This window comes from Peromyscus eremicus, chromosome 13 (genome assembly GCF_949786415.1).
Source record: "Peromyscus eremicus chromosome 13, PerEre_H2_v1, whole genome shotgun sequence".
NCBI lineage: Eukaryota > Metazoa > Chordata > Mammalia > Rodentia > Cricetidae > Peromyscus > Peromyscus eremicus.
In genome coordinates, this window is record NC_081429.1 from 62,205,523 (window position 1) to 62,225,055 (window position 19,533).

The 19,533-nt window shown below is 38.3% G+C and overlaps 1 protein-coding gene across 1 annotated transcript in view; it reads right to left on the minus strand.

Annotated features, from left to right (window-relative positions):
- Window positions 1-291: 291 nt before the first annotated feature.
- Window positions 292-19,533, minus strand: part of Col3a1 (collagen type III alpha 1 chain) — a 36,183-nt gene continuing 16,941 nt past the window's right edge. The window contains exons 13-51 of the mRNA XM_059278259.1: window positions 19,444-19,497; window positions 18,991-19,035; window positions 18,308-18,361; window positions 17,764-17,862; window positions 17,228-17,272; window positions 17,021-17,119; window positions 16,778-16,831; window positions 16,561-16,668; window positions 15,865-15,918; window positions 15,210-15,308; window positions 14,872-14,925; window positions 14,623-14,721; window positions 14,186-14,239; window positions 14,022-14,075; window positions 13,646-13,699; window positions 13,103-13,156; window positions 12,568-12,612; window positions 11,981-12,079; window positions 11,788-11,895; window positions 11,486-11,539; window positions 10,836-10,889; window positions 10,700-10,753; window positions 9,988-10,041; window positions 9,352-9,459; window positions 9,027-9,080; window positions 8,694-8,747; window positions 8,339-8,500; window positions 8,122-8,229; window positions 7,145-7,252; window positions 6,142-6,195; window positions 5,950-6,057; window positions 5,373-5,426; window positions 4,790-4,897; window positions 4,482-4,535; window positions 4,277-4,384; window positions 3,162-3,453; window positions 2,019-2,206; window positions 1,449-1,691; window positions 292-715 (exon numbers count right to left, since the gene is read on the minus strand). Of these exons, the coding sequence (XP_059134242.1) occupies window positions 569-715; window positions 1,449-1,691; window positions 2,019-2,206; window positions 3,162-3,453; window positions 4,277-4,384; window positions 4,482-4,535; window positions 4,790-4,897; window positions 5,373-5,426; window positions 5,950-6,057; window positions 6,142-6,195; window positions 7,145-7,252; window positions 8,122-8,229; window positions 8,339-8,500; window positions 8,694-8,747; window positions 9,027-9,080; window positions 9,352-9,459; window positions 9,988-10,041; window positions 10,700-10,753; window positions 10,836-10,889; window positions 11,486-11,539; window positions 11,788-11,895; window positions 11,981-12,079; window positions 12,568-12,612; window positions 13,103-13,156; window positions 13,646-13,699; window positions 14,022-14,075; window positions 14,186-14,239; window positions 14,623-14,721; window positions 14,872-14,925; window positions 15,210-15,308; window positions 15,865-15,918; window positions 16,561-16,668; window positions 16,778-16,831; window positions 17,021-17,119; window positions 17,228-17,272; window positions 17,764-17,862; window positions 18,308-18,361; window positions 18,991-19,035; window positions 19,444-19,497 (3,498 nt within the window). The 3' untranslated portion in view covers window positions 292-568. The remainder of the gene's footprint in view (window positions 716-1,448; window positions 1,692-2,018; window positions 2,207-3,161; window positions 3,454-4,276; window positions 4,385-4,481; window positions 4,536-4,789; window positions 4,898-5,372; window positions 5,427-5,949; window positions 6,058-6,141; window positions 6,196-7,144; window positions 7,253-8,121; window positions 8,230-8,338; window positions 8,501-8,693; window positions 8,748-9,026; window positions 9,081-9,351; window positions 9,460-9,987; window positions 10,042-10,699; window positions 10,754-10,835; window positions 10,890-11,485; window positions 11,540-11,787; window positions 11,896-11,980; window positions 12,080-12,567; window positions 12,613-13,102; window positions 13,157-13,645; window positions 13,700-14,021; window positions 14,076-14,185; window positions 14,240-14,622; window positions 14,722-14,871; window positions 14,926-15,209; window positions 15,309-15,864; window positions 15,919-16,560; window positions 16,669-16,777; window positions 16,832-17,020; window positions 17,120-17,227; window positions 17,273-17,763; window positions 17,863-18,307; window positions 18,362-18,990; window positions 19,036-19,443; window positions 19,498-19,533) is intronic.

A 19,533-nucleotide genomic window follows, 5' to 3' on the forward strand; every position in this document is an offset into this window, starting at 1 on the left:
GACACTTGTGAGCTGAAAGCACTCCTTCAAATTCCTACACTGCAGTCTAATTTTCTATTTTACCAACATTCTACATGTAACTGATGAAATTCATAAGTTTTGTCAAGTTATATATAATGGTGTAGTCTTCTAGAACTCAGAATTTATCTGTCTGACCAGTTGAGGTAGTTAGAATAGGGAGGTCATTTCTAATTTCACCTTTGCCTGTTTAGAAAAGAAAGATATTCTTTTGCTGGTGAGTGTGACCGTTGCTCTGCAGGTGGGCTAGAGTCCAAAGAATGTAACACAGTGTTATCATAAAAGTGTTGACATTTATTTATTATAGCACCATTGAGACATTTTGAAGTTGGAATTGGTAGAAAAAAAAACAAAAGCATTTGAACTGTACTGGGTGGATGGAAGGGCAAAAAACTTTGTATTCTTTTTTTGTCAAATTATACTTTTTTCCAAAAATTTGGAAATAAATAACTGGAATTTAGTAGGTCACTTGCACTGATTGACAAGATTATAACAAGAAGAACACATGGATGCGGTTTTTGTTTTGCTGGGGTTTCAGATAGAGTTTGGCTTATAAAAAGCAAACAGGGCCAATGTCCACACCAAATTCCTGATCGGGACCACCGATGTCATAGGGTGCGATATCTATGATGGGTAGTCTCAGGGCCTTGCGTGTTCGATATTCAAAGACTGTTTTGCTCCATTCCCCGGTGTGTTTCTATTCAAAAGAGAAAAAATTAGTAAGAAAAGAGCCATGGCATTAGAGTTACATAGTCTACTTAACTGATCATGTTGGAAAACTGTCTTCTGCTCTGTAGTGCACATGAAACCTTCTAGACATATGGGAACTTCTGTATTTGAAGCTTTAAATCTCTTGGTCGATAAATAAAAGTATTAGTCAAAGCCTGATAAGACTCAATAGTTAACCCAGAAGGAGGATTGCCATAGGCTAACCCATTCTCAAGTCTGGTTCTGGTTGTGGCTTCTATATTATAGTTGCTTTAGTAAGAAGTGAGTGAGTCACTACTACTATAATGGGAGTGGCTAGCATTAGAAGTGAGTTCTCCTTTTAATAAATTATGAAAAAAAAGAATAGATTTTAAGACAGACTTTACATCTTTACATTTTTAAAAGCAAAGTAATATCTGATAGACCTTATATAACAAATATTATATATAATATACAGTAAATATCCCAAATTAGAATTTTTATGAGTTTAAATTTCAATCATTTTCATTTCAACTGTTTTCCATCTAGAAGTTAGGGTATATTCAATTTTGTAATGCTTAATGTTTTCTAGAACAAATAGGTAGATGTTGAATAATTCATGACACTAGGCAGCTTCTGTCTCCCTTATTGTTTCTGTTTCCTCTTGGCAAAATAGTTTGAATGTTAAAGCAACAAATTCTGACAATATTTGCCATCCTGCTTTCAAAGACATTGTTACTTACAGCACAGCCATCCTCCAGAACTGTGTAAGTGAATTTGCTGTTTCCTTCAGCCTTGAATTCCCCTTCGTTGGAGCCCATCAGCTTTAGAGACTTCTTGACATTGCCGCTGGCCTGATCCATGTAGGCAATACTGTTCTTGCAGTGGTATGTAATGTTCTGGGAGGCCCGGCTGGAGAGGAGCCTGAGGTATGCCAGCTGTACATCAAGGACATCTTCAGGAAGATCAGGATTGCCATAGCTGAACTGTAACAAGACAAAAGAATATATCAAAGGTCATGACTGCAGCCTCAGGCAAAGAATTCATGCAATATCAGCAAAGATATTGCACTGTGAGTTCTTCATATACGTTATATGATTATATTTTAGTGTATGCAGAAGTAAATGCCTTAGCGAATAAAGAAAGGTGTTTATACTCAACTGACCTAGTATAATTTAGTCTTTTATAAGAGTAATAGTTTTTCTAAACAAATCTTTGTGGTATTCTACTTAGTAATCATAAAGAAGTAAAAGGAAAAATAAAATGTCAGGTACTTAGACATACCCTGATTTAAAAGGTATATCTTTTCTTACCTGAAATCCACCATTCATAGATTCTCCAAACCAAACATGTTTCTTTTCAGCAGCAGAGTCTGTCCACCAGTTCTTCCGTGGAATAGTCATGGGACTGGCATTTATACACGTTTCCCCAGTTTCCATGTTACAGAACACTTTGATAGCATCCATCCTGCAACCTTGGTTAGGATCAACCCAATATTCTCCTGAAAAGTCACCAAAACAGATAATGGGAATTGGTTATAAAATTCAGAAGTAGAGCCTAGGCCAGAAGATTTGCTTGTTTATTTGGTTCAGAGTATTGATTGTTAATGCATTTGTATGTAATATATATATATATATATATATATATATATATATATATATATCACAATTGGTTGGTATTTCTGAAGTGAGAAGCTAGTAAAAACTATGTAAGTACTAAAATTAAAATAGTATTGTCATTGACTGATACGTAGATTGGTGTGTTGTACTTGTCTAAATCTCACTTTTGTTTTAAAGATAGCATTCTAGTCCAGATTACAGCACCATAGTTTAACTTAACTGATACTTATTTCCTATGTTAAGTAATGCCCAAAGGTTACTCTGAGCAAAAACAGTGGTCTATGTCAAGATATTTAAAAGATATTTCAAAATTTGAAAATAATAGACAAATTTTATATTGATTATAATAAATATATTTAGTAATAAAAATAAAATTAGACATCCCATAGTAGATAAAAGACAGAAATGGTTTAAGGAAAAAAATTGAAATTTAATCATTAATTCATTAAAATGAATTCTAATAAATGTATAATACAATAATCAAAATAATAAAATTATGCGTATCTAACTATGGGAATAGAATGATACATGCCATTTGATCATTTAAATAATTTTTGTTTTCATATTTAGAAATATTTGTATCAAATTTTTTGTGAAACTGTCCTTAAAATTTCTTATATTTGAAATATTTTTCAGTTATTTGTGTTATACTTCAAATACACCTTCAAATATTGTTTTTCCCCTTTACTATCAAGTGTTTTAAACTTAATTAACAATGTTTGAATAGTATAATGGCTTTAAAATATTTTCTATCAGAAAAATTTTCTTGGCCAAATTCTAATAGAGGCAGATTTCTCTGTAAGTCTACAGCCACAAGTGATAAAGACTCAAACATACCACTCTTGAGTTCTGGGTGGCAGAACTTCAGGTCTCTGCAGTTCCGAGCAGGGTTTTTACGAGAACCATCAGGACTAATGAGACTTTCTATTTGTCCATTAACAGATTTGAGTGAAGACATAATCTCCTCGGTGTTGATCTTGAAATCCATTGGTTCATCACCATAATATGGTGAAAACCCACCAGACTTTTCACCTCCACCTCCAAGGGCAGCAGCACCTCCACCACAGCAAGGACCAGGTGCACCAGGAGGTCCAGGGGGCCCTGGCTGCCCAGGGTGGCCTGGCGAGCCCTAGGTGAGTAAAAATACGCACATTGAAGTATTTGTCTTGGATCTCCACTGAAGGACTGTGCCATTTGTCTAGGAAAATGGATTGTAGGTGATCCACATATGTTCTAATTACTTTAATTAAAAAAATGTAGATGATTTTGTAGTCTCATGATTGTCAATTTATAGCAAATGCAATTCATTACCAACAAATACGTTATTTTATTATGTAAGAATAAACAGGATTGAGCACAAACTTCATTGTTTCTCCTGTATGAAGATGTAAGCAAACAGTCCAGAAGGTACAATTCAAATACTGACATGAGAAAGAATAAAACAGGGACTTTATCTTCTGGGATCAAATTCCCCATTACCATTGTATCTTTGTGCTTTCAACTTAGTGGTTTTTCATTTGTCACATGTATATTTGTCAAAACAATGGTTTGTTACTACATTTGCCCCAAAGCTGTGGAGTATGAAGGCACTAGCCATGACTTTATCAGCAGCAAGACAGGAATTGTAAAAGTTGTTTAATAGTAAAATCTCTACAAAAATAAAATTATTTCTGTGAGTTCTTTGGTGTGAGATCAACACAGCATAGTTTATTTGGTTAGTTGAATAGATGTCATTATATCAACACATCACTCATCAAACTATAATTTTTTTCTCTAAGTTGCTGTGGCATAAAAAGTCTTAATGTAGTCAAAACTGTGTTGAATTAACCCTCATTTTCTACAGTAAGTGATTACACTATACTCAACTAACTACCTCAGTTTAAAAGCAAGGCTGTGTTTGAGAAACAATGGACTACAACAAATTAAATCATGTGTATGTGAGCAGCGTTTACCTCAGATCCTCTTTCACCTCTGTTGCCTCGAGGTCCTGGTGGTCCAATGGGACCCGGATGCCCACTCGTTCCATCTTTTCCAGGAGGCCCATGTGGTCCAACTGGTCCCTAAAGAAATGAACACGGTGTTATGATGCTAGAATATATTCCTGCAGTGTAAGCATTTCGAAGTGTGCATCTGCTGATGTACTTCTATGACACTTACTCTGGGACCTGCAGGTCCAGGACTACCAACTGCACCCTGGTGACCGGCAGCACCCTGGAAAGCAAGGAAAGATAAAATCCAGTGAAGATATCCCACGGCTTAGGGAAGGGACTGTTAAAGATCAGTTCAGAATGCAATGGTCATGATGAACTAAACTTCTCTCTTTCACTTCATTTTTTTCCCATGCCAAACCATTATTTTCAATAAGCTCTTCTAGTTTATAAGTTCAGAGGTGGGAAGTGTTCTCGTCTGAGTGTCTCTCATCAGTCATGCAGTGAAGGAGTGCTTGCGAAGGAGGATGCACTTACAGGAGAACCTGGGGGACCTGGATTGCCGGGGAATCCTCGATGTCCTTTGATACCGTTGGAACCACGCTCACCGGTTTCACCCTTGTCACCTCGTGGACCTTGGGGACCCTATAGAAATATATTTCAAATTAGGGTCATTAGCGTGCAGACATATTGAGAGAATAAAGTTGAATTCATAATAAGCCTATTATAATTTACAGAATTCTATTAGCTTTATAATAATAAATCTGTTTATTATATAGCATCCTACTAGATTGTTGTAATAAATGTATCATATTCTATAGGATCCTATTAGCTAGAAATCCCCATCCAGAGATACTTCACAAATAACAAAGATTATTTCAGTTTAAAGTCTGGATTGGTAATTGCAATCCTCATAACTGATGTCTGTATGATTAGCTACATGGAACTTGTAGTTTAGAAGCTGAACTGTTTTCTGTATCATCAAATATAAGTTTGTATTTTCTCCATAGTTGTGTATCTGTCATCCTAACCATTTTCTAGACATTTTAAAAAGCAGCAGCATGTTTCTCCATTCTAAAATGAGTTTAAGAACACAACAGCACAAATACTCAATACTTACAGGAGCACCCCGAGCTCCAGCAGGTCCTGGAGCACCAGAAGGACCAGCAGGCCCCTAGGAGGGAAACAAACCGTGAGCACCTGCATAGGGGACTGCGCACAGTCACTCACTCAACTCCATCTAAAAAGTTGAGTGTAGGGAGGACAGGACGATCTGAGAGGAATAAGGGAGGAGAAACATGTTTAAAATATATTGTATAAAAAGTTAACTAAAAAATTTAATTTAATTAAAAAAAATAAATACAATGAACAGTTCTGAAATTTCACAAAAGTGAAAATAGTTTTCCTGGCTTCATTGTGGTTTGGTAATAGTACACATACTATTATTGGAAGCTAAGATTGCTCTATCCTTCAAAATCTGTTCCCTTCCTCCTTCTTTACAAAGGAGTCTAAACAAAAGAAGCAGGAAAAGAATTCTGTTAATTCTGACTGCATTCCTGCAGCAAAGAGACAGATACCCCAATTCATACTGACAGAAATCTGCACAGACAGATCAGGATGTGCAAAGTAACCTCCTATCCCGACCCCAGTCTCTTTCTGAGGGCACAGATGTAGAGAAGGAGCGTATCAGAACTCACGGTTTCGCCTCTGTCTCCACTTTTCCCAGATGGACCCACAGGACCAGGTGGGCCTGGATGACCAGGAGCGCCCGGGGCTCCAGGAGAACCGTTTTCACCCCGATCGCCCTGGAACACATTCACGGATCTCACGTAACTACGACGGCCATCGGATTTAATTATGCATGTCTACTGTACATGGGTTTGTTTTACCTTGCCACCGGGAGATCCATCTCGTCCTGGCTGACCGTCTGATCCAGGGTTTCCCTGGTTAAAAGGGGAAGAGGAGACAGACGACTTGAAATTATCCAAATACTATGCAAGCCTTTTACCCTTTTTAAAGATGATGTCTAATTAGTATTCACAGTATTAGATACCACTATGACATTTTTGAACAAAGAATATTTTAGTAAATTTTCCTTCCCTCTCATGTCCCATCCCCTTGCTGTCCCTGTCTCCCAGTGGGAGCAAAAGGTTGTTTTGGTGACAAGAATATTTGAATAATTATAATTATAATTCTTTGGCAGACATGTAGGATGTCTATTTTCTTAAAATTTCACAAAATTATGTGAGGAGAATAATAATGAAAAAAAACCTTAAAATTGTATTTACAGTACAGCTAACAAATAATTTTTGAGAAATGCAGATTTATAATTAAGATGGAAATCTAAAACTAAAGTTTACTTAATATTTCCACAGTAAATACAGCTCTCAAAAAATCACACAGCACCCTGTTAAAATGTTTTTTGTTAACATAAATATTAATTGAAAAATTAAGTATAATTATCAATTAATAAAGAACATTTTATACGAAATTGTATGTTGTAATTTTCTTTATTAACCTGCTTCCTAAATCAGTTAAGCAGCTGCATTTTCCTCATTAATAAATGTTTTGGGAAATATTATTGGTCATAGGCTTTTATGCTAGTCTGACTTACAACAGGATGATTATCAGAGAGGCTACATGTACCTACATCTATATTTTCACAGACATTAGGGGTTCTTTAACTAATACTTGGATTTCAGACTGCAGAGATGGTTCAGTGGCTAGAGGGACTTGTGACTAAATCTGATGACTGGAGTTCAGTCCTGGGGAGCTACATGTGCACACGCACAAACAAACACAACTAAGTAAATATAATTGAAAAAGAAAGTAGATCAAACAATTTTGAATTTAAGCTAATGGGTTGAACATATTCTCTGAATTGCTACTTACATCCCTCCCAGGTTCACCAGCTGTACCAGGTTGACCAGGAAGACCTTGGGGTCCAGGAGGACCACGTTCCCCATTATGGCCATTGGTTCCCGGTTTTCCACTTTCACCCTGTGTACAAAGAAATAAAAGACATTTCACTTTAAGACACCAACTAGTAGGGTGTTACAAGATTTCTTTATTTTGGAGGGGGGAAATGATGTTCAGCTTTCTTGAAACCATGTCCTTCATAGGGGAAAAATTGGGAGAGCAAGCTTTTGGGGTTTTCCTAACTGCACAGTGATTTAGAATGGCAAAAAGCTCTTTTAAAAAATTTGATTGTGAGGAACAAAAACTTATGAGTAGAGCAACAGAAATAATAATGACACCATCATCTTGGTGATCATGAAAATCAGGATTTATTAGAATCTTGCTAGATATGCTAATTCCTATCAAATTTCCTGCTATTATTTTTCTGGCATATTTTGAAAATGATGCATAAAATGTCACATTATGAAATCTGATACGAATGGAATTGTGTTAGCTTATTTGCTGAATGCACATTTCAGTTACTAAGCACTGTAATGTTTTGGTAATGTCAATGAAAGAAAACCAAGAATGCAAAATGACTTGAAGGGATGAGTAATTGACATCAATTAAAGCCTTCTGTATTTATGAACTGAAACAGTTTCTCCCTTCATAGTTATAATGAATAAATTGAAGAATGCTCACAAGTTTCCTAACAGTGGTGTTTGAAAAAGCAAGATTGTTTTTCTGTGATATTGGCTTGTCTGTGTATGTATATTCAAGGCTTGTTTATGACTTGCTTTGCCTATATATTTTGGAATGATTTAATAAAAGTTTTCTTTTTGCAAACCTACAGTTGTCAAGAAGGTCTGCTCTTTCATATTGACCAGAAACCATCTTATATCTGGTACAGTGAACAAATCTCTGCCTCTCAGAAGGGAAACAAGAATCCGGTGTAAGGTCACTACACTTACCTTAATACCTTGAGGCCCAGGGCTGCCCCTAGGACCTGGCATGCCTTGTGGTCCAGCAAGACCTCGTGCTCCAGTAAGTCCTGCAATTCCAAGTGGGCCTGGGGATCCCTGTTGCAATAGATAAGGAAGACTAAGCTCAATTCTACACAGTTAAATTTCCTTATTAAATCTGTTATCAAAATATATGGTCAATCAACAGAACAGCAGAGACACTCACAGGAGGTCCCTGAGCACCAGGTGGTCCCTTCTCTCCAGGTTGGCCAGCATCGCCTTTTGGTCCAGCTACTCCAGGGTTGCCAGGAGCACCACTGTTACCAGCAGGACCTGGAGGACCGTCCTTGCCAGGAGCACCGCTAGGCCCTGGAGGGCCCGGGTTACCCTGCAAATAATTGAAATTTAAATATGCACATTAATAGTTTTGGTTTTTGTCCTTGCCTTTTACTTATTTTCTTATTTACTTATTTTTAATTTCATATGGGATTTGGCAGATGTATATCAAAATACCACTTTCTCATTCTAGATAGTCTTTCTCCAAGATATATCAAAAAAAGACTGGAAAGTTCTTTACTTACATTGTTGCCAGGAGGACCAGGAAGACCACGCCCACCAGGAAAGCCAGCAGCACCCTGTGAAATGGAAACACACTCATTAGTGCAACAGTAAAACATGAATCTGTGCACACACAAATGTGAAGATAAGGAATGGGCCAGGACCTGAATTCCATCTTAAGGTTATGTATGGTTTGCCCCCTCTGCTTCAAATTCACACACTGCTATCATTGACTGACTGACTTCTGCTTTCTCTCTGTGGCTCTAGTGTCATTAGGTGGTCTTTAAGTAGATTGGACTCAATAAATCTTCTCAGTAACAATTCATAGAGTGATAGTTAAGAGGATCAGTACTCACGGGACCACCAGGACTGCCACGTTCACCCTTGACACCCTGAGGACCAGGAGGACCCTAAACACAAAAGAGAGGAAAGGCATATTAAGTAGAGCACTGAAATAAAAATATGACAAAAGCATTAAGCATTAGGAGACTAGTAATGTTCCCCTGAAGAGATTAAAATAGCTCACATCTGATCATATCTAGACTACTGAATCCAAAATTCAAATTAAGGACTATATTCCTATAGAGATTATATTCTCCCATAACACAAAAATCTTACATGGAATGTTAAATTATTAATAAACCAAAATGTTTTATGGGATTGTTTAGCAATAAGACTTACAGCGGGTCCAGAACCTCCAGCGGGCCCTGCAGGTCCAGGAGCGCCTCCTTCGCCCTTCTCTCCAGGGGCACCTCTTTCTCCTTTAGCACCCGGTTCGCCATTCTGTCCCTGCACATAGCAACAGCCACAGCCTGTGAGCCGACCTCCTTCACAATGCACTTCTTTAGAACATAGAAATGTGTCTAAAGCTGGGAAGATGTTGCCATCAAATAGGAATAGGAGGCTCTCTGAAGACATGCCAAAGCAAAATCAGTCAAAATATTGTGAGAGAAGAAGAGGAGGAGGAGGAGGGGGAGGAAACAAGAACAAGAAGAAGGAAGAGGTAGAGGAAGAAGAGGAAGAAGAAAACATGATTTGCCATTAGGGAGAAAGCCTTTCCAAGGGCTGTAAATTTGAAAGTGAGCATCATGATGCTGCATTGCCTCCTTGTCAAAGCATTAAGGAAGATTGGTGTTTAAGCTGCCTAAAACTCAAACATTGAAAATTAATTAAACATCAACCTAAAAACTGGTAAAATAACTTCAAAGGGTAAAGAGGCTGAAGAAAGACCAGAACCAGAGTAACTTGTATATGCTAGTTTTCAGCAAGATGGTAAAATGGGCGTTGTGACATTCATGCTTAGACATCCATACTTACAGGAGCACCAGGGAAGCCAGCAGGTCCTGGAGGCCCGTGTTCACCTCTCTCACCCTGAAGGGAAAGATATTGTTAGTTCACAGCGAAGACTTATCCCACACGGATCATGCAATGTCTTCTGTATCATCTTGTCTTCCTTTCATGGGAAATGTGCTAACACAGCAAACACAGTTTAACCTAAAAGTCTTTTTTACTTCTCATCAAAATTAGAAAGGAACACCAGAACTGTTGATTTCTTCTGTCTCCAGACTGTGGTGCAACTTGCAAGGAATATGTCTTCAAAGTGTTCAAATATGAATACATTTAATTATATAACTTCTAAATATAAAGTATTTAAAATATGGCAAAAGGTTAAGACATCAATTAATATATTGATTAAACAAAAGCACGGGCTGTAGCTTTGAGTTTCAAGCCTTTTTAAAGGCAAAGGATCTTTTTATTTGGAAGACGCTTCTTGCAAAGTTTAAGAAATGATCATTTAGAAATGTATAGTATTTTTCAATTTATGTACTTTCCCCAGAGTTATTCAGGAAATGAAGTATCTAAAAATAACCTCATGTGGATTTTAAAATTTTTAAATATTTTCTTGCATCGCCTGTATTTTAAAGGTAGAGCCAAGCATGAGGAGCAGAGTACCAGGGGCAAAGGTACTAAAACAAGACAATGACCTGTGTGGGGTTAAGAGTATGCTGAAACTGCCTTTAACACTTACCGGGCCACCTCGAGGTCCAGCTATACCCGGAAGTCCAGGGGCACCACCTTCACCCTGAGAAAAGGTCAAATGATACTGTCATTGTTCTGTATCTACTAGAGCAAAGGTTGACTTTTGTTTCCAAAAGTGTCATTACCTTATCTCCAGGCTGACCAGCTGGGCCAGGGGGGCCAATAGGACCAGTAGGACCCTGCAGAAAGATAGGTTTTAGTTTGAGAGAAATGAACATCATTTCTTGTATTAATCAGAGTATAGAGACACTCATCTACTAAAGTGGAAAGGTTTTTGTTCTCTTGTAGCTCAAATGATACCTTCATTGCTATGTGTGAATATGAGAGAGCCTAGTAAATTCAATATTCTGTGAGTATGATCATAGAAGGTAATTGAATTCAGTGAGTTCACTGATTCATTCTTTTTTTTTTACCTTTATTAGAGAAGATAAATAAAATGTGATGTAAGATCTTATAATATTTTTTTAAAAACTATTTCTTAACAATACTAATTACTTTGGATTTTATTGACTCATTATGATAATCATTCCTGGCTTTTGATTTTTATATTATTAAGGATTCTCTTCATCCTTACAGCACTGTAGAACTATCAGGGAGTGATAGATACAAACTAAGAATTTAAAAAGTCAAGTGATTAGTGTCTTTTTAATGTCCAGAATGTGGTAACATGGTTTCATTTAATGAGAGTAGTTTTTTGAAACAGTGGAAGCTGAAGTAGGGTATACCACACATTGCATATTATCAAGACTCATTTCTTAGAAATACGAATACTCACCCTTGGCCCATCCTTTCCTGGAGCTCCATCAGCACCTGCACCCCCTGGTTCACCCTGCCAAACAAAAGCCAGTGTCATCACCCAGTGAAAGTCGAACAAGAAGGGAAGCCCTCAGGATTTGCTGGCATTAAAGTTGGTAGTTGGATTAATAATTGCTGTAGGACTCTATGTCAAATTTCACTTAAAATAAAATAGCAATAATTTTGAAATTAGTTTCTAGTAATGTAGCTTTCTTTTAATCTACAAAGTCTGGGTTTTTTTTTTGTTTGTTTGTTTTAGAATCAAGATAAAACAATCAGTACCTTTTCACCCTTTGGACCAGGACTCCCAGGACCTCCTCTCTCTCCAGGCATCCCTTGTAGACCAGGAGAACCAGAAGTACCAGGGGGACCAGGGGGACCAGCAGGGCCCTGCAATGAAAAGATGAACACCAGATGACAAGAAAGCAACAGAATTTTATCTTCTAAATCCAGGGCAATCAGAAAATATATTTACCTTTCCTCCCTCGGGGCCAGGTGGTCCAGCTCCTCCTCTAAGACCAGGGGTCCCTGCATTTCCAGGGGGTCCACGTTCTCCAGGGGCACCGGAGTCACCCTATCAGTGAAAAGCAATGTAAATTATGTAATTTTGATTGTCTACTAGGTTTTTTAACTTATACTTCTTAATAGTTTTGAAATTTTTATGAGTATAAAACCTTGATTAGTTGTTTGAGAACAGGAATCTTTAACAAGTGTAAAACAATGAAATGTGTATGTGTTCTGGTTAAGGTAAAAGTGTCTTTGAAGTAATTACTGTTATTCATAGAGGTAAAGTTTACATTTCTTCTAGCAGAACAATCTCTGTAGGAAACCCACGTATTAGCAGCATTTCTTCTTGAGTGGCTGAGGCTGTGGTGCTTATTAATGTTAGAAACAGAGTATGCCAATGGAGCAAGTGCAACACATTGGAAATGCTTGCAGTGTGCTTACGTGGATTTACCTTCAAAGCAAAGAACCTTTTGGTTCAATGTACTAAAAGAAAACAAAAGTGTTCCCCTAATCAGTCGCTCCATAACATAGTTAAAACGTTAACATAGAAATTACCTTGCCACCAGGAGCTCCAGGTGCACCAGCTTCACCCTTTGGACCCTAGAAGATCAGCATTATGTATGGTAAGCATTTGCCAGTATCCTTTGCACAAGTAATAAGCAACATCAATATCTGCTGTGTCTGTATGTTGTACAATTGTTTACATTTCAAAGCTATACACTTTAATTAACTCTGTTGTTTTATAGAAAAATTTAAACTGTATGAATGACATTATAAGTAACTAATCTTTGTTTTGTTGTTGCTTCTGAGACAGGGTCTCATGTAACTCAAACTCATTGTGTAGCCAAGGATGACTTTGAACTTCTGATAATCCTATATACCTCACCAAAGGAAATGGGCAGATAGGTAGGTACTTAGTGTATACTCTGCTAGCAATCTAACGGAGGGTTTCACACATGCAAGCAAGCCATTCTTTCAATTGATCTACACCATCAAAACTCAGCTACTAGGGCATACGAAGTTAATAATAGATAAATGCTTTTGATTTTTTATGTAGTTGCTAACTTTTAAAAAATAAAGTGCAACTTACTGGTTCACCTGGCTTTCCATTTTCTCCTGGAGGACCACTGGTACCAGGTATTCCCTGCAAATGAACAGTAACATCGTGTGATCACTTCAAACACGGCTTTGTGAAAGCTTCTCACAAGTAAACCTATTTTTCAAGGTAGTACATGACACGATTTTCATATTTTTTAAGGTATAGAATGTTTGTCCTATTTAAACAAATGGCAGATAGAGCGTGATTGTGCCTTACAAACCTGTGCTCGTACCTGTATTTTTGTTTCTGTATATACAGATGGATTGATGAATAAGGGAAGATGAATTTAGCTACATTGACTTTTTATTATGATAGAAAGCATATAGAATTGTAGAAGCTCAGTTCATTTTTTTTAATAGCTTTACATGTATATTCTAGAATAGTCATAAAAGAAACTACCATTAACATTTTGTTTCCGGTGAACATGTAGCATGGTAACAAAAATTTTGAAGTATATGGCACAAAAATAGGTACAAAATGAAAATATGGAATTGTCTGTGAAAAGCTAATAACATTCAAAGAATAAGCTCTTACTTGTAATCCTTGTGGACCAGGGGGTCCGGACTCTCCCTTGTCACCAGATGGGCCCTATATTGAGAAACACAATGATATACTCCATTGTAAAATCGTCCTTTCCTGGTTAGTCTACAGTTCACATCTCCACAGACCTATTGCTTACTTTAAGAGTTAAGAATATGAAGATTAGGGAAAACTTGGGCTATAGAAGATACTCAAGCCAAGGTAAGTACAACAGACAGTTAATGTCAGCATTTAACTCAATAATAAAATAAGGAAGTGTAGTTACTGTTTGGTGAAATATTACAACACAGTGCAGCAATAGCATAATTTCTGAAGGCTTGCCCTGCTCTATTTCCATTCTGCCTCTATCCTCAGTTATATAAGTACTCACAGTAGGGCCTGGGGGACCCTGAGGTCCTGTTTCACCATTCTTTCCAGCAGGACCCTACAACAATGACAGTTAGGGAAGCAGAATTAATACATGAAGCCAGTTCTGAGACTGGAGATGACTAAATTGCTTAGCTAGCCAGAAAAAGACAAAAGAAAGCCACATACTGGAAGGCCGGGTCCTCCAGGGCCACCCCGTTCTCCATTCTTGCCAGGAGCACCCTAAAGAAAAGGGCAAGTGTTTACATAAAAAAAAAAAAAAACTAATCAAAGTCTAAACCCCATTTTTTGATCCTCCTACACATGCAAAGTTACACACACACACACACACACACACACACACACACACACACACACACACGCACACACACACACACACACACACACACACGCACGCACGCGCACACACACACACACACACACACACACACACACACACACACACGCACGCACACATACAGTAAATTATACGTTTGTCTCTGACATGCTACTCAACTTCACATATTCTTCCAAGTTTGAGGAAGACTTGAGCATCTTTGCATTTTTATATAGAATGAAAGGCCATCTGTCAAGTATTTATTGGAGAAAGTAATGGTAGCACTTACATCATTTCCTTTAGGGCCAGGGAAACCCATGACACCAGGCTGACCCCGGGGGCCAGATGGGCCAGGAGGACCAGGGCGGCCACTTTCTCCTTGACTTCCCTAGTAAGAAAAACAATTGCCTTAGTCAGAGTTTGATGGACACATAATCTAAGTATAATACACATGCACATCTTCAAATCTAGCCAAAGGATGCATTCCCTTTTTTTTTTTTACTGGGCTAATTAAAAGGCACATCAGAATTGTACATACGGGAGGTCCTGGTTTCCCATCATTGCCTGGTCCTCCAGGGCTGCCGGGCACACCCTAAATGAAAAACATAAAAGTCAGGTGACTTAAAATGAAAAAGTACAACATATTCAACTTGAACAATTTTGAGATTTTCATGCTTAGATGTAGCCTTGTAAATGTACTCCCTATTTTCTGTTAAAAAATTCATCTTAGTCAAATGTTGAATTTTCTTTTTTTCCTTGTTTAGTTTGAGCCTTCTGAAAGGTACTGTCTGGTTGGAGATGATTTTGATCTGTCATCATTTGCATCATCTCTTCTTACCACATTACAGCCTCATTCAAACAATTATGTCTCCTTACCCTCAGTCCTGGGCCTCCTGGGGCTCCATCTCGTCCAGGCTCTCCAGGCGTTCCTCGGGGCCCTACAGGACCTGGGCCACCACGCTCCCCAGCAGGACCCTAAGTTGTAAGATAACAAATCTTAGATGTTTTTGATTGAATTAGACGATGATCCTCTTAATCAGTGACTAGTGGAGTTACTTGACTTCTCAAGGAGAGTTGTTCCTGCTGCTGAGTTCTGCTCTTTAAGATCATGTGGTTTATCCTGGAATGTCATGTTGGGGAAAAAAAAGTTGAGGGAACTGTGAAAAATATCCCATGCTTGTAACAAGCATTATTAGTTGGACTTAGCTAGATGTGTATGGTGTATGTGTGTTTAAAGTTAAGAATCATTGATGGTTAGAAGTTACTTTAGAGATTTCACTGCACTTCCAGGTGCTTTCTCTGGTTCTTATGGTGACATTGGGATTAGTGATTCTCACTCAGGACAGCTGAAGTGACTTCACTCATCACAAAGTCCAGCAAGTAATGAGACAGGGACTAGAGTCATGAGGAGATGATTTGTGTTTTGTTATTCTGATACATCCCCTCCAGATATTTATCTTTCCATTAATGGGATAATGTATAGAAGAAATAGCTATTTGTACTAATGACATTTAAGAACTGAAGTGTTTACCTTTTCTCCTGGGTTGCCATTTGGCCCTGCAGGTCCTCGGAAGCCAGGAGCACCCTGGAAACAATGACAGTTAAATATTTCAGTCTAAAAGATTAGAACTTGTTCAAAATTCATGGGTAGCAATACAGATATTCTTATATTACAAAGTTCTTTAAACAGGAGTTAGGTATTAATTTAGTGGTAGGGCATTGCCCACCAAGTACAGGTCATGGGGTCACTTCACAGAACTGAAAAAATAAAACTAAAGAAGACAAAATCAAAACTCTGAGACCATGAAAAAGACCAAAGCACAGAAAACTAATCAACCAAATGCACAAACAAAACAGAAATAAGCAAACTGAAACTCTTCAGGGTTTTAAGTTTAAATTGAGTACTCAAAGAAAAACAATTTGCAGAAGGGTGTGTGTGTACACCTTTAATCCCCACACTTGTGAGGCAGAGTTAGGAGAATCTCTAAATTTGAGGTCAGCCAGTAGTGAAACACTGTGTAAAAGCAATTCAGTATTACAGGATTTTGTTATCTTTTAAACCGGTGTGATGGTTCATACCTCTAATCCAAGTACTAGGGGAAGCTGAAGCAGGAGGATTGCCATGAGTTTGAGACTAGCTTGGGCTACAGAATAAGGTCCAAGCTAACCTAATCTATAAATAAGACCCTGTCTCAACAAGGTGAAGCAGGTAATTATGGAAGCCTACCCTTTCTCCAGCAGCTCCTGGAAGTCCATTTGCACCAGGTTCCCCAGGGGATCCATCTTTGCCGTCTTCACCCTTAGGTCCTGGGATTCCTGGGGAACCAGCTTCTCCCTAAAAACGTAAAGAATTGCGGTGAAATTTAGTAGAGAAACTTTCACCTATTATTTTCTCATGACACGGTAGTTTTCTAAGTAGCCAAGCACGTTGACTCAGTACTGACCCGTTCACCACGAGCTCCCGGCTCTCCCTTTGCACCGTTCTTGCCGGGTTCACCCTAAAATGGAAGAAAATCTCTATGTAAAAACAAAGAGGTTTTGACTAACAAAATCATAACCAGCCGGATGTTACACAGCTAGAGGGAGAGCCATATAAACTCAGCTGAGAAGGAGCAAAAGGACTATCCATATTTTGTTGTGAGAGTTAAGTATGAACTTCCCAGGCATTGAAGGAGAGGAGAACTTACTGAAGGACCTCGCTGGCCGGGTATACCATTAGTACCAGCTGGTCCAGGGGGACCCCTAGCTCCCATTAGTCCAGGGGCTCCAGGAATGCCAGCAGGACCCTAAGAACAACACAAACACCAACATTAGCCAGGAACGGACCTTCTTTTCTACCGTCAGACTTAAAGACATAAATCGGGGTGGGATGAGTGGAGGGTGGCGCAGCTTACCATTTCACCTTTGCCGCCAGGACTGCCATTGTTTCCAGGAGGGCCCTAGTCGCACAAGGGAACAGGGCGGATTAGCAGGAATGCCAATAGCATGCATGTATTTGGAGCTCTTTGTTTAGGGAATTTATTTATGTATTGTAGAGAATCTGTCATTTCTCTAGCAGTAGCACAATGCATAAAAGTAAGAAAACTAATTATGAATTGTCAGAGATAATGTGTACTTGGTTTAAATTATTAAATAATACATGAATAAGAGAAGTTTTCTGTTTTGTTTATTTTCTGGTTGGTGGTTAGTGTAGGCAACCTGCCTACCATCGGATAATTAACCTATCCATTCTCTACTTTGTACTACGTTAATGCAAAATTCATGAATTCTAGAATGCGCAAACTCCCATTTCCAGTACTGATTGCATTATGACAGAGTGTGAAACTACAGTCTTTCAAGGAATCCATTTTGATTGCTAGCAATGTTAAAGCATGCTTCGAAGAAGTAAGCCTAGCAGCTTGGCTCCTCTCAGGCCTTATCTGCTACTTACAGGAGGGCCTTGAGCACCAGCATGTCCTTGTGGTCCAGGTTCCCCTCTTTGTCCTGGAGATCCATTTGAGCCAGGGGACCCTGCGGGTCCAACTTCACCCTAAAGAGTCAAATCCCAACATGTCAGTTTTCCTTTCTACTTCTAATAACTTAGTTTACCCTTCAGTTCTGCATTTCCCTAAAGCTATAGTACTGTGGTTAAATATTATAATAAAATAAAGGTTCATCAATCATAAAGACAGGACAAACGTAGCTATGGGCTTGCCCGTGATCCAGTTGTTTCCCAGAAAGGACCTGGGAAAAGGCAGAAGTCATCAGAATAAATACCAGAATGGTAGAATATTAATGATTATATATGTGTATATGTATGTATATACATATGAGTCAAGATTATATATACATATATTAGAATTAAGAATAGGGCATTAAAGTTCTCTGTAGATGAAAATATAGATTTGATTATTTTAAGTCAACTTTGAGAAGTAATCCAAAGCATTTTTGTCTATAAGATATTTATACATTCTTCTAGAGAACTACATGCTTACCTTAGCACCAGGGGATCCAGGGAATCCTGCAGTTCCAGGAGGACCAGGGGGACCCTATAAACAATGTACAATGTGCATGTAATAAAATTGGTTAGACCGAACACCTAGAATAACAATCAAATGAAGCCTCCTAGGAAATGATACGTGAATAATCTAAAATACAGAAGACACCATATGAATGAAAGAGCTTTTGCCATTCACATGAGTATTCTATAGAGGAACATTGTGTAAGATAAGAAGGGAGTTAAATCTGAGGTGAGAACATCTGTATTCCTCTCCACTTTTCCATACATCCTGTGACTGTGCAGGATACTTACTCCTGAGCTTTTATGTCTTATTTACCACATAGAGGTAGTATCACCATCTATTTTGCGTGTCTCTTAATTGGCATATCCAGTATTGGATATTAAACACAAGTGCACGTTAAATACAAGTCAGCAAGTGACTGGGAATAATGGTCATGGCTAGAATGGAGGCATAGTTTATTGGATCACTATCAATTTGAATGATATCTTGATGGATACTGTCGAGTACTAGACCTACAAATTGTTTCCATTTTTAAGGTTAAAAACAGTCATCAAGAGGCAATATGGGTTTGTTATATAATAATATGATAATGAATATATAATCCATAAGCTCTAAGTACTTTGGAACAAAGCAGGTTTAGATGCAAAGCTACTCACTGGTTGGCCATCACTGCCCCGAGCACCATCATTGCCTCGAGCACCCTAAAAAGAGAAGTTTGTCTCAATTGCTTTCTTATTTATGAAAGGTTAATAACCAGTAATGTCTGACTACAATTCAAGATCAGATGAACTAACTGAATTGTCCTCAAATATATTAAAATCCACTTACTCTCACATATTTTTAGAGTCAGTGTCAGGCTGTTGAGACACCACCCTGGTGGCATCGAGCAGGCCTGAATTTTGGGTTTTTAGAACTGAATGCAGATATGTGGCTTTAGTGAGTGTATGAAACTGACACCCCACAGCAGCTGACATAATCAGTAGAGAGATCGAATGCAAGACATTCCTGTAAATATCATTGCATCCAAATCTTGAGTGAGCTGATTTTAAAGACAGTTTTACACAATGACAACCTCCACTTTCATCTGGGTACACTGTGGCAATACTCACTGCAGCTCCAGGAAGGCCTGGCCGTCCTCGCTCACCAGGAGCACCTCTGGGACCCTGCAGGCAAAATGGAGAGTATGATCTTACTGTGGA